The sequence below is a fragment of the Solea senegalensis genome, linkage group LG20 (genome assembly GCF_019176455.1).
Source record: "Solea senegalensis isolate Sse05_10M linkage group LG20, IFAPA_SoseM_1, whole genome shotgun sequence".
Classification (NCBI taxonomy): Eukaryota; Metazoa; Chordata; class Actinopteri; order Pleuronectiformes; family Soleidae; genus Solea; species Solea senegalensis.
In genome coordinates this window covers 15,996,953-16,011,583 of record NC_058039.1, presented here as the reverse complement: position 1 = coordinate 16,011,583, position 14,631 = coordinate 15,996,953, and the positions used below count along the sequence as shown (strand labels likewise).

Genomic DNA, 14,631 nt, shown 5'->3' with positions numbered 1-14,631 from the left:
GCAAAATGGCCACTTCACAAGAGAATCAATCTAAACATTAGCATGCTAACCCGTGCTCATTTGCAGAAAACTCAGTAAGACATCAGTGGCTCCTTATACCACAAAATATTGGAGATGTATATGTTCAGGGTGACTCTGAGTCACACATTATCTCATATTCACGCGTCATCCTCAGGGTGGCACTAAAAAACAAACTGCCTTCTATCATAAATGTTCCACAAAAATTGAAGGCACTCATTTTCATAATTTTTCATTTCTGTGAGTTATTTCAGATAATTTCATGGTAACCAATCCAATAAAAATATGAGAAACTTAAGTTTTAACCTACTTGTATTACCAATACTGGAGAACAATGCTACTGTGGCTAGAAACGATGGTGCAGAAGACACAGAAATGCGTCACAGCAGATGTGGGCCCCTTCAAAAACACGTTGGAGAATCATGGTGTGTGTTCGCATGAACAGGGCTGGGCGATCAAATGTGTACTATGGGGGAGAAAACCATAAACCATTCGAGTTTTGGGAGATTCTACCAACATCCCGACATGTCAGAAATGGAGACAATTGTTGATCACCTCAAAAGCGCAAGAAAGACTGGTGGAAGGAGAGGAGGACGGATACAAAAAGTAAAGAAAATACCACTTGGGCCACTTGATTAAAGCTGTTGGTCACACCATGTTGGTTACTGATCCAGTAACATGAATAGGACAAGTAATCCCATGCAACTGCTTGAGAAGTAAAACGAGCATGTCAGCCAGATAAAAATGTGTGTAAGCCCAACACATACAGTGATGTTTTTCTTATGTCTAAATTTCTCGAGCCCTGCTTTTCCAGAAACCCATGGGTGACTCCAAGGACACATTGGAACCAATTTGGCTTTTGGAGGAGACACAAGCTTCTGGAATTTGTGTCTTTGGCCAAAGAAAGACACATTTTAGGAACATATTCCATTGGAAGACATCTCCGCTACTGGATCTAATGTAACCTAGCTAGCTGTTTTCTGAGTCTCCGAGTGTCTCTGACAGTGTCTGAGTCACCTGCTTCCACCATGTAGCTTCTATCAGCTCCGAACACTGCCCTTACACACCCAGTCACTACAAGGTCCTTGATGTTATCAAAGCAATTTGGCCCTGCTTTAATCATTGGGAAAATTGAGCAACACAACCCCCTCCCCCATACCACACTTTGTACCTTTGAAGCTGACAAATCCAATCACTCATAAGAGGTGTTATTGACTGATGTAATCTTATTGGAGGTGAGGTGGTGGAGGGGACATGATTGATCGCTTTTGTCTGCTACACGTGTTGCTCTCAGTTGGCGATTCGTGTCCACTTTCATCTGGTGTTTAATCTTTGGGTGAAGTCAGAAGATGGCTCCCACCAACACCACCCCTCTGTCACCAGCCTAGGACCCGTCGCCTCGCTCAACGGAGCTCGTGGCCCAATAAATCCGAGCTGACTTTGTTTGATCTCACCTGCCTCATCAACAACGCCGGCACATTTCTGTCTCGATCTAACAAAGAGTCATCACTCGAAGGAACTGCAGCGACGGGCTGCAGACATTCTCACTAATGTATCACTACAACCAAATGAAATCACAATGATGAGGACAAAGATATAACTTTATTAGATAAATGGAGTCTCTTGGACAGAATTGCACATTATGACTTAATGTGAGCTCTTCAGACACAGATCTTAAGAGACAAGGTGATGAGTTAATCCAAGTCATTAGAAACGTGTTGAAGCGGAGGACAGCCACAAATCTTATGACTATATTTGGTAACATTAATGAGCAGGAACATCCTGGAAAGGGCTTTTTGTATGAATGCTGGCACTTTACAGCGTATTGTCGAATATAATTAACTTCATTCATTCACCTTCTACTGCTGTATCCTTCACATGAGGGTCGCAGGGGACGCTGGTGCCAATCCCAGCTGACATAGGTCCATCACAGAGCCACATAGAGACAGAGGTCAATTTAGAGTGTCCAATATGCCTTTATTGCAGAAGAATCCAAATCTGAAACTTGTGGCAGTACTTTTTTTCATGATACTTATTCTAGCATTTTCTTTCTCTATGTTTTTCTACCACAGTCACGCTTTTGTACTTCCTCCTCGGCTCCGTCAGTCTTGGCGTACATTGCAGAATTGTTGCCGGGTGATTGTAGATTCAAAACACCACTGATAAGCTTAATGAGCACTGTCTGAACGTATTTAGCAATGGCTTGAATTTAATGGTCATTTATTGATATTTAAAAGTTACACACTGGAGCTTTATGAACACCTTGGAGAAGCCAGGGAGGAAAAAAAAACAGCTTATTGTGTGCTTTATCAATGTTTGATCATGGCATAATTATTCTTTCTTGCCTTTCCTGTTTAACCTATATGCGAGGAGACATTTAGGTTCTTTGGGTTCCATCTTCTCCATTTCAAAAATTCAGCATCACAGAAACCTAGACTGATGATATTATAAAACCTCTGCGACTATGGTTTTGCATCCAGGTATTGATGGTGGTTTTGTGGCTACAGAAACTTCTTTTGTCTCCAGCAGCCTCAGTGGCTGAAACAAGGCAGTGAATTTATCACAAGTGAGCAATGCAATTACCTCGGGATTGGTCACGTGACGGAAATCAATATGACACAAAGCACTCGACCATTGACTCTCGTCCATGACAAAGTGTGCTGGTGACTTTCCATAGAAAAGGAGTGGGTTATTGGGCTTTGTGAGGCCCCCCTAGTTTTTGATTTAGTGTTGGGTCATTGCAACATTATAAAAGAGCCATTGTTTTACAAGATGGGAAGTAATGTATTGACTGCTGAAGTAGCACCTATGGAGGAAGCCAAGTCAGGGTGACTGCCTTTATTATATCATCTGGACACATCTCATTCACAGCTAGAAAAAGGAAAGGGGCGATGTGTGCAGCTTTCAGCTGGTGCTTTAAAAAAATAACTAAAATCTGAATCAAGTTCTTCATGTTTTCCAGCAGGGGGCCTCAGTGAACTGAGTACAACACTTGAGGGGACTTGACATCAGCAGTGGCTCTGACTCTTCATCTCTGTGGGATGAACTCAAACCCAGACCTCACCTGAAACTTAGTCTACTCTGTCCTGTACCTTGCAAAGGGAGTTTCACAAGAAATGCTTACAGCACACAACAACTCCTTTAAATCAAGTCTATGAACAGATAGTCGACTGAGATATTAAGGAACCCATAGGGATTTGTGGCTCTTGCTCTGTGTGCAACGATTAAAATTTGAGGTAGGAGGAAAAACAACGCAGTTAAGAGAGGATGAGACAGAAACCATTCAAAGAGTGGGAGGAGAGAAGAGAAGAACTTGTACCCCAGGAAGTATTTGAGCAGGCCTGCACTGTGGCAGAGTCAGTGGGATAAAGAGAAAAGAAGCAGGGGAGTAATAGATTTTAGCTGCTTGGCCACACTTCCCACACAGCCCCAGTCCCAGCTCTTATGTTTTCTGTTTTAATAGGGGGGAAAAAGGGTGAAGTCAGCAAAAACAAAATGCCGCCATTAAATCATCTCCACAGATCCGGTGTCAGAGCAGTAATGGGAAACGCACTCATCATCGGAAAGGTTACTGCCTTCCAGAACCTCCCTGCTAGCTTTTCTCTCTCTTTATCCCTGAGCCCCTCCTCTTCCTGCATCCCAGGGCCTCAGTCTCATCCTATATCGAGAAACCAGCTGTAGCTGAGCTAATCTCTGGTTTGCCGGCTGCTTCTCAGTCCCCGGAGACCCTGGGGTTGAAGATGAGGGATGGGGGCGGCCACAGTTTGCCACGGTCAGTTGGTTCCATCTTGCGGAGATGCCACCAAATGATGCTGACACCGTGTTGTGAACCAAAATGTATCTCTTTGTCGTCTCCCATAGTTGTTAAAAGAACAAAGACTGCACAGACAAGGTGGCTTGTGTTACAATGTATTACCAGATGTAACGTTGGCTTATTAAATGGCTTTTGATGTCAGGAGGAAAAAAAGCTACTGGAAATTTGACAGTAAATGGTTTTTATAATCTTAGGGAGTGGTTTGTTCAGTTGTCATGGCAAACTGAAAAATCTTAATAACGTCTGAGGAAAAACCATCTCTTGGAGACCACATAAAATGTCAATCAGTTATTACCTAGGAAGTCCTATAAGATTACCAGAAATTGGAACTGGCGCTAAAAATAGCTGTAAAAACGTCCACACCAAGTCATGGACCTTTGAGGAGTCGATCATTTTAAGGCTACAACTTACGATTATCGATTAATCTGTCAATTTATTTCCTTTTTATATTTAATCAAAAGGTTGTTTGGTCCATAAAATGCCAGAGAATGATAAAACAATGTCTGACCGTGTTCCCCAACCCTTAAAATGACAATGTCTTCAAATTGTTGTTGAGTTATAGCAGCCGTTGATACACTTTGCAGGTTATCTTAACTGCTTTGCATTGTGCTGGTTTATACAGCCCATAATGTTGTTAATATGCTGCATCGTAGAAGGAGTAGCTACCCTTTACAATTTAAGAAGAAATGGCTAGAGATGGACGGAAAGGTTACTGCATTAAAACAGACTCAAATGGGTAATTATCACAGTAATTATCAATATATATATCTTTCTAGTAATTATTGATTTTAATCCAGTATTTGATTGGAAGAAAACAATTATTTGGTTTTGAACTTCTTAAGGGACAGAAAACAAAAACGTTTTGTTTTTGTATACACACAAAAACACATTAATTCACTTTATTGAACCCAAAGTTATACTGTTACTGAAGAAAATCAGTAACAGTATAGCAGGTCAGCAGGTAAGGAGATGGGCCAGTAAACTTAAAATGGAAGAAAAAAAAAATCTACCATGCACTACTTCAAGAAACAAAGCAACCCTCAGAGCACCCTGACCTGGATATCATGGAGGATGTGAGAGTAAAACGTTAAATATGCTGAGTGCAAGACAGCCTCAGTGAATATTAGACTTCAAATGGTCTGCAGCAAGAGTGGCTGAAGAATCCTTTCATCGAACATTGAACGATTCCTAAATGTCTCATTTTGCTGCAGGAGTTGCATTTAATTCTTTGCACTTAAGAATGACCAGCGATGCCTTAAAGTGTCCGCATACATGAGCAACCGGATTTTATCATGTGTGCTGTGCAGAAATTTACATGAATACATAATTACAGTCCACCCCAATCGATCCCTTTTTCTTTCTATTTTTTTAAATCGTACATGGGCTGTCAGCTTTACGATTCTGGGCTCTAAATCAAATTTTCAGGGGTGTTTTCTTTCTGACAGGAGTCGCAGAATTAGACTGTATCCTATGTGGGCTGAGGAGCAACATTTCCCAACAAGAAGGCCACTTCCCAGGTGATAAATCACAGATGACAGAGGGCATTACACGCACAAACGGACCGCCGCCGCTGCACCTTTAGAACGATTAATTAGCTGGCTGACACTCATTTATCACTGCGGCAATAAGGTGAAAAAGTCAAGAGTTTATTAAAGCTCCGCTTAATTTCCGAGAGCTGTAGGGCCAGAGGCTGAGACACTTTACATACACACACACAACAGCAGCAACATTCATTATTCTTACTTCATACAATATCACAGAAACACAGTACACAATATTCCCCCCTCAAAGCATGTCTGTAAACAACTGTAAACAAATGTTTGGCAATTAAAAGAAAACACCATAGTGGCTCTGGGACTAAACCACAAATCAGAGTTCAACTCTGTTCACACAACACAAGCGCGAGGCCTCGTCATACTTTCCCACCTTCGCGTACGCAGAGAGTTACATTCACGTGTGGTTCCAGTCATACTAAAAACAAAAGTTGGACTAAAGCCACATTCAATTCTATTATATTGTCGTACCAGGAGTCGTGATGGCTTGTTACCACTTTTTCTCGTCCAATAACGATGGAAATAAACCACGAGTGTCAATCAATTAGTCCATGCCATTATTCCAGACCGCTTAGGGCAGGATTATTGTGAAATTTAGGGTTTAAAATTCATCTCAGACTTTGTATTTTTCATTTTTCCAATTAATAAATTCTGTGTTTTTTAACCAGTATTGGACCGAATAGAGAAGGGTATTGGCTCATTCCTGGAAATAGACACAAAAGTCTGTGCAGGATGCCAAATTTATAGAACACATGAGGTCCGCGCATAGCATCACCGACATGGGTGAGTTATGACATAATGGACATCCTCCGACTCGTGTGGAAAATTATGGAATGCCCTTTAAGATATTCGTATAATCAAGTATGGAGTTACAAGAAAAACAACAACAACATTTTTACCCTCCTTAAATAAATACTGTACACTTCATACATCGCACTACAGAGCTAACCGGCATTCAAATTCTACGAGACCACGCCACTTGTTTTCAGTGTTTCCAGTATTGTCAGGGATCTGGGTAAACGTACACATCCATGCATTTTTTGAGACGTGACTCGCACGTCTTTTGAGAGCGACTGGATGTGAGCGACGGGGAAAAGGAGTCAGCAAATTATACAGCACCTCGTCTCTAAAGACAAAGCCTTGGTGGTGGTGTCGTTCGCAAACATGCGCCAAAAATAAAGAAAGATACAAACTGCATGGATTTGACTGCTCCCAAAAGCATGCTGAGGCCTGGGCAGGCAACAAAGTGACACACGAGGGCAAAATGTGACACTCGTCATCAGCCCAGGCAGAGCAGCGAGTAGCCGTTTTGACAGCATTGACTATGGGCCACCAGGGACATGGAGACAAGAGCTGGGCTTCTTTTCTGAGGACGTGTCAGTTTAACTGTCGCTGGACGATATGGAGACAGAGGAAGACTTCTGAATGCCTGAAGACACGCGAGACATGTGGACTAATATTTAAGTGCTATAACCACTAACTACACTACCTAGTACCTACTACGGATGCTTCATGGCGGAATAACGTTGCCGCGTAAACTGATAAGACGAGGAAATGTTGGGCTTTTCTATATATAAACAAAGACTTTTCCCCAACAGTCTGGAACTTACTTAAAAAAACAAAACAAAAAAAAACAACACTCACATCTTAGAAAGCTTAAGTTCAAGTGCGTCTATAATTAACCAAATTCACACTGAAATTCTTCTTCTGAGTGTTTGGGTGGCTTCAATCAATACTACTGATTGGCACTGATGAAAAGTTTTTTAGCGGGCAGGTCACAATCTCTGTTGTGTGTTTTATCATGTATGCTAGAAGCAGACAAGCACCTAGAGGCATAGAGAGGATTGATTCAGGAGTCCAAAGTCAAATGGAGCAGAATTTTAAAACTCTGTGACCGTCACGGTGCACTTACATACCGTCTGCAACATGACGTGTAAACATCTCGGTTTCACTATTTTCCCGCAGAGGAAATAATCCAAAATTGGGTTTCAGATGTTCATCAGCCTTGGACCAAATAATTACACACAACAGCCACATTCTTTCAACACAATCTAAAACATCAAAGACATGCTATTATCTTCCATCCTGAGAGATCCAATCACAAGTGGCTGCGTTGAAATTTGACCCTTTCCCAAGAAGAATCCCTCACTATTTAATGTAATATCCCAACACATTTAGATAACATGACTCAATTAATTTAAAGAGGTATCTATGGAACAGTTGCATCTATCGGCTGACTCTTACTTTGTTGAACGAAATAAAGTGTGACACAGTGTTGTAGTCGAGTGAAGACCTTTGCATAGATGCAACTGCAGCTACAGTTCTCAAAAAAAGCAACAAAAAAAGCATATTTTGTAGTGTTGTTGTCCAACACAAATCAAACATTACTGGTCCAAAGCAACCTTTTGTGATTCCATAATTTAAGATTCAGACAGTTCCATTCAATATTCTGTTGTTGGTTCCAGTTTGGATCAGAGTTGGTTGCTGGACGGTGCAGGACGGGACGGTCTCGGTCCTTCAGCCTGACCCCGAGCGCCATTCTTCAAACGCCTCAATTTGCCTCTCTCTGTCTCTAAGCCAACGGTCTTCTGTCCCCCGAGTTTTTATGGTGAGGTGAGGTGGCTGCCCCGGCTCTCACAACCTGTGCAATGCAAAGATAGAAAGAGTCAGGGCAGCACACCTCACACCCCCGACACCTCACAACCCTCACAACCTCAACGCTGCCTCAAGAGCACGACAAAAGCACAACACTTTGATAATCGAGTGACTCGTGGTCTTTCCATGGACACATCGTATAAAACGCTGTACACGCTGCCATTGCACACATGTAAATGATGCTTATTATGAATAAACCTACAAAGTTTTATACTGGTCTTGACCGTTGCATGGCTTCAGCTAGTTAAGTTAAGGGCTAGTTTGTTTTTGTTTTTTAAGTGAGGCTTACGCAAAATTAGTGTTATCGTGCAATCGTTTGGTCAATAAAATGTCAGAAACCGCTAAACAATGTTGATCAGTGTTTGTCAAACCTGGAAACGATGATGTTCTCAAATGTCTTGTTTTGTCCACAGACTAAAATGGTTCAGTTTTTAATGATTTCTTTGTTATGTGGAGCAAAGAAACGAAGAAAACAATCACATTTATGAAGCTGAAACAATCACAAGTCCTTTTTAATCGGTTTTAATCAAGAAAAAAGCTTCAAACCGATGAATCGATTATTAAAATAGTTGACAATTCATTCAGTAATCGATTAATAATCGAGTAATTGTTTCAGGTCGAGTTGAGTATGCTGCCTATTTTGAGAGACAGAGAAACCGAGTTGCAGCCCCGTAAAAGAAGGCTCAACAAAATAAATACAATTCTTAAATGTACACTATATACTGGATATTTTCAGTGGCTTTTTCTCTGCTCTCCATCTCCCATCTCTCTCTATACTTCTTCTGTATGTAACGCACTAACTGGGCAGAAGTACCTCATGCGCTGCAACTTAAAGAAAAACAACAACAAATATCCCTTTTAAGCTCGGTCTCCGTGTACACTTAAACAATTTAATCATAAAGACACAATTCAAATGTAATAACAGATATTGAATGATGAGACCCCATGAACAGATAAAGGCCAGACGTCAAACAATGACCAGGAAAAAATAGCACACGGGGATGGCGGATGAAGAAATGACCGACCGTTCATATTAAGTTTAGGCATATTAATCGTTTTGGTTTCAACGCTTCAAAAAGCGGCTACTACTTCACTTTTACCTTTTTTATAATCATTAAGTCAGTGGCACTTGACACCTGAAAATACTTACATACATAAATATTAAAATGCTGCACTGTGTACTAGACTTATAATGTGATGGTGCAATACCACGCGACAAAACTATTCTATTATTCTCATGGATAGATGATGAAAAAGTACAAGATTTAAATGGCAGCTTTTGCCATTTGTTAATTGCAACGTTTCAAAGTGCATTGGTGATTTGAAAATAAGTACTAATTTTAACATTACATGATTAGATGTTTTGTTTTGTAATAGTGGCCTTGCAGATGTAGTTGAAACAAATTCTGGAGAATCAGCAGCAGTGGTTAGTGCAACATGGCTTTGTCTGTTGTTGACGGATGACAACATGTAGAGAGAGGGAGGAAGGGATGTGATTGTGTTTGTGTTTGCAACAGTGACTTAAGTGAGTGGATGAGATGAGAGAGAAAGAGAGAGAGATGAAGGACAATCATGACAAGACAAGCAAAATTAAAGTCTGGGACACAACAAGCACACAGTCAACCACTGGTCTGAAGATGAACAAGTTAATGCACTACTGTTGCTATTCTCCATCACCTTAAGAAACTGTTTCGATATAACGCAATTTCTGTAAGGCTGAGAGAGAGAGAGGGAGGAGGAGCAGCAGCTTTTTTCTTTTCATTATCCACAGTGTCTTAAATTACTTCAATTGTAAACTCGGATTATTGAGCTAAAAAACAATGTCACAAAAGTAGTAGCAGTGCCGCTGGTAGCTGCACGTTTATCGCAACGGCGTGTCTTTCCCATCGCGCTTCTGTTCTGCAATGTTACCTGACAAACACAGACTGCCGCCACCTGCTGATCTGGAGGTTTACAGCGTCTCTCTATCCGTGCAGAAAGTACAAGACCGTTGCGTCACCTTTTGATGCCGTTCCCTCTCTGCAGTGTGCTAGGTGTGTGCCGGCTTTTAGGGTATAAACACCTCTTTAAAGCAAAAACTGGTTCTCTGTGCCGTTTTGTAGAATGCAAAAAGATGGGAGAGAGTATCGCAGACATGTAAGAGATTCATCACATGACAATAGTCTTGACAGGGTGCCTGTTGTAATTTACATTTTTTTTCTCCCTCCAAAGGATTCCAATATCAGAGAAGAATCCTGTTTATTAGATGCCTGACACCTGAAATCCCAGGGAAGGAGCAGAATAAACGGAGCTATTCATTACACCTTAATGAACTGTGCAAATGTATGTGGCAGGTCAATATAGAGGCCCTATGGAGGAGATACGCTCAGCCCCCTCACTCTGCACAGGCCAGGCGGACAGAGCCTAATGAAGACTGAACTTTAATCATCAGGAGGATATGGCTGCCTCAGAAGACACACACATACACGCGCGTGCACACACACACACACTCACCTGACGAGGTTTTCGTTGTCACCTGGTCCTTTGCACGTTGTACACTCGGTCCTCGTGTCTTCGGCTTTGGGTTTTTTCTGCATTGCAGACTGCCGTTGACGGCGTTCCCGCGGCAGTGGTTCCTATGGAAACACGGCTGATTAGAATCCGGAGCTGAATGGGCATACATTGGAGCCCCGAGATGAGATGTAAACAGGAATGAAATGTTAAAGACTTGGAAAGGACAGAGAGGACAGTTCCCTAAATGTATTTCTTGAAATTTACTGTTCCCACTGGTAAAAAAAACCCTGTTTAATCCCAAGTTTAATTGTGTTTTTGACCATTGACTCCCAGGTAAAATGACAACGCACACACATTTTTATCAGCCCTGGCTACAGTTGACATTAGTGGGAATGCAAGACTGGGGATTCTTTTTCCTCTTCATCTTACGCCTTCTTTTTATTTCCTTTTTTCCAGTGCAACACTAAGAAGTGCATTCATTGTGTGGCCTTTAGCGTCGCTGTTAGCCACGAATGATTTGACAACCTGGTCAATATTTTTTATGTGATCGTTTTGTTTCAAGTGCAAGTTTAGAGTTTGAACAAGGGACTGAAATAAAAGACACAGAATAGAAACAACTTTAAGTTTGTCACTCACGGCATAAGTAAGATTCTTAGGGTCGATCAAGACGTAGTCAGTGAAAGTTCTGGCCTAAGCTAAAATGGTTCATGAAGAACCTGAAAGTCAGTAACATGTAAGCTAACAACAACAGAAACAATCATTACGTAGCAGAGACTAACCTCTATTTTATCGTCTTTGTCCTCACACATGGGAACTCTCTTCCTCTTCTGTCCTCTTGTTCTCTGTAAAACACAAACAAGTCACTTTTTAAAGCAGTTTTTTCCTTAAATAACACTTTGTTCTGAGTGGCTTAACAACCTTTTTGACATCAGGTCATAGGTAGATATTTATTTATTCATTTTTTCCATCTGCATGACAAATAATCAACTGTGCAGCCTTCTTGCACTGCACTCACATTGATTAGCTTCACAAGCTGCACCAAGTTCTGGGTAAACTTCTTGTGCCCTGGATTTTTGCTTCTCTGGAAACAGACCTACAGTAGCCAGTCTTGATTTGACAAAGGAAATGACTCGTCTTTCAACCTTTGGTTGCATTTGAAATATGGCTAAATTAATCTCAACTTCCAACGAGACCTTCAAAAAAAATGCTACTTAGACCAGTATCCAGTGCTGCAACACTAGAACACAAACTAACTTTTTCCAAGAGACGTTTTTTGCAGTTTTGTCCTTGTTTTAGCTGCAGGGTGGGCGGTGGAAACAGATTCCACTCAGTTAGAAAAGTCACAATTAAAAGAGGGTGAAGACGTTGATGAGCCGATCGATTCAGTGCCTCTCTGTGTTGTCACTACTAATCTCTTGATTTGAGCCAGCCAGACTCAGCGGCATTAAAAGCAAATCGCCGACACAGCTGCTCGTGCTGTGTCTCCACATTTGACATCCGCATAAATCTATCGCGCTCTTTCTGTGCGAGCTAAACAGCAGTGGATGGACGTGTGGCGAAAACACCACCTGCAGCACATGTCCCGCGTACAAAGGACAGAGCATGAAAGGGAATAAAAATTGAACATCTCCTCTGCCGTTCTGCTATGGCGAATGAGTGCTGGGGCTGCTAAGGAGGGTTTTAAAAGGGCTGGAAAAATCGACAACATATTTAAACAGATTGTGAAAACAATTCCATCTGTCGCCGTTGGCTTGCCATCGTTCGCCAGATGGAGCACTTATCATTAAGAATGCTAACTGCAAGAATGCTGCCAGTTGGCTCCCGCATACCTTCACTGGAGCCTGTGTGAATGCAGCACCAGACAAAAGGCCCGACATTATTTAATCATTTCTGCTTTAACTTGCCTGCGTGTTAAGGTGGCGCACTATATAAGGCCGAGGACAGCAGCCGAGTTGCTGGCTCAGCTGATGCTCGGCCACACTGCACAGCTAATCTCACACTCTGCTCAGGTGAGGAAATTAAAACTGCAGGCAGTTTATGAGTGCGAGGCAAAAATCAATCTTTTAATTAAGTACATCAGTGCATCTTTAACAAGCCGGAATCATTTCACACAGGATTAGAGAAATTAACAGAGCATAGGAACTGGGAGTAAGTAGATGTATTAACTAAATTTTCCTAATTTCTTAATGATTGATGGCATATGTTCATATGAGGAGTTCTAGGTCGTTTTTACACCTTATCGTCCGCCAGACTCGATTGGGGACTAAATTGGGGGTTGCACCATTCAGCCGGGCCGAGTTTGCTTTCACACTTTAGTGAAACGAGCCGAACCTTTTGAATAATGTATTCCCCTCCTCGCCTGATGTGGCGTTGCGTCAAAAATTGCTGAAGAAGACGAGACAAACAATGAACGAGAAAACGCACTCTGTTCTGTTGGTTAATGCAGGGCAACTAATGCAGGGCATCTGTTTCTGCCACATAAGAGAATTGGTCTTGTTTTGTTTTTTTTATTTTGCTTTATGCAAACATACAACACATTTGCTGCAACACAACCTCAGACATTTTTCCCAGCTATTGTTCTACACGCACGTATGTTTCGCTTGTGTTGCCATGCGTTGTAGTCCGCTCCCTGCATTTGTTTCACTTGAAGTGAACCAAGACCTACGTTTTTAGGCAGACCAGAGTTTGCTTCTTTGGTGCGCAACAGAGTTCCTCCCCAAACAAACCAGACTTTCTGAGCAAATGAACTAGGGTTCGATTAATGGAAGCACTGTAGTGGCAGGCAGCAGCAGCAGCAGCAGCGAATCATGTCTCATTAGCAGGAGCATTTATTTGGTATCTTAAATACTACTAAGTATTTAAGATACCAATAATACTATCTACTGAACCCTATATATCCCCCTTAAATTCACTTAAACATTACAAAAATGGCTACATCACAGCATCGTACATCCTTAAGGAGGACTCCCTCCAGCAAATTTATCTAGATAATATTGCAATTTTCAAAATCAGGCTGCAGAAGAAGGGGTTTAGTTCCAGTTAAAATGATTTAAATATGTACAAGACTTAGAAAAGCAAGTGTCTGTTATCAATACGTAATGAACAGTGTTAAAATTGTCTTAGTGGCCACAAATAAATCTGAAAAGTGTAAAAAAAAAAAAAACAAACAAAAACAAACACATTTTCAGTTAATTATGAAAGTGTAGCGACTCAGAAGGGGGAAACATAAAAACCTACTGACAGAGCGAAACAGTTGGCATTCGTTGTGGAGTTTCTTTGACGTCTCCAACACTGAAGAACAAATGTGTGTTAATGAACTGTGCTTTGAATGAGGCTCAGCGTGGCCATCTTTAGCGCGGCGGTGTAAAATCCAACCGAGCGTGCCGTGGAGCATTAATTTTACAGCTGCGGCAGTCTGCGCCACACATGTTAATAAAATTCAGCTCACAGGTTGACTTTAAAGGTTTTACTCCAGTGGACAGTACCCACTGCAGGCTGTGAATCAAGAAGCACTGCACCTCATTGGCCCTTTGGCCAAACATGTGTATGTGTGCATGCACACAGTGACGTGTGAAGTCCCTGAGAGAGAGAGAAGGAGGGAGGGAGAGGGAGGGAGGGGGGGAGAGAGGGAGAGAGAGAGAGGAGCAGCCTTGGAGGCCAGCAGGAGGTCGATTAGCCGGTCGTGATAAATTGAAACATGGCTTTAGAGAAGTGCCAGCGCTTGGGTGCACTGGTAAAAGAATTAAACATGCAAAGCAGGGCCCTTTTAACGCCTGCCATTGCTTGCCTTGCATTTGAAGATAAATACTTTGCTGAAGTGCCTGAGTGGTTGTGGCTCGAAAAATAATAATAACAATAATAATAATAATAATAAAATTAAAAGGCGCTTGCTAATCCCTGAGAGTCTGAAGTGACCTAGCGTTTCTAAAAGTGAACAGAAAAGCACATTAACCCGGGCTGCCACTGTGCTCCCGCACACCACTTTATTACCCTCTAAGACAGATAGAATGCCGAGTGTGGAGTCACGGCTGGGACACTCCTCCTTTCCTTTGTTAATTTCTCTATTTGTAACAGAGACCGCAGCAGCTTCAGTGGCAC

At 41.8% G+C, this 14,631-nt stretch overlaps 1 protein-coding gene across 5 annotated transcripts in view; it reads right to left on the bottom strand.

The window, feature by feature from the left end:
• Positions 1 to 14,631, bottom strand: part of phf14 (PHD finger protein 14) — a 103,661-nt gene that overhangs the window by 53,158 nt on the left and 35,872 nt on the right. For 4 of the 5 annotated variants that reach the window (XM_044052260.1, XM_044052258.1, XM_044052256.1 and 1 more), the window contains exons 15-16: positions 11,313 to 11,375; positions 10,534 to 10,655 (exon numbers count right to left, since the gene is read on the bottom strand). In XM_044052260.1, coding sequence (XP_043908195.1) covers positions 10,534 to 10,655; positions 11,313 to 11,375 — 185 coding nt within the window. Of the gene's footprint in view, positions 1 to 5,457; positions 8,027 to 10,533; positions 10,656 to 11,312; positions 11,376 to 14,631 lie in introns of those variants that run through there. The other variant, XM_044052261.1, reaches the window with a different exon arrangement.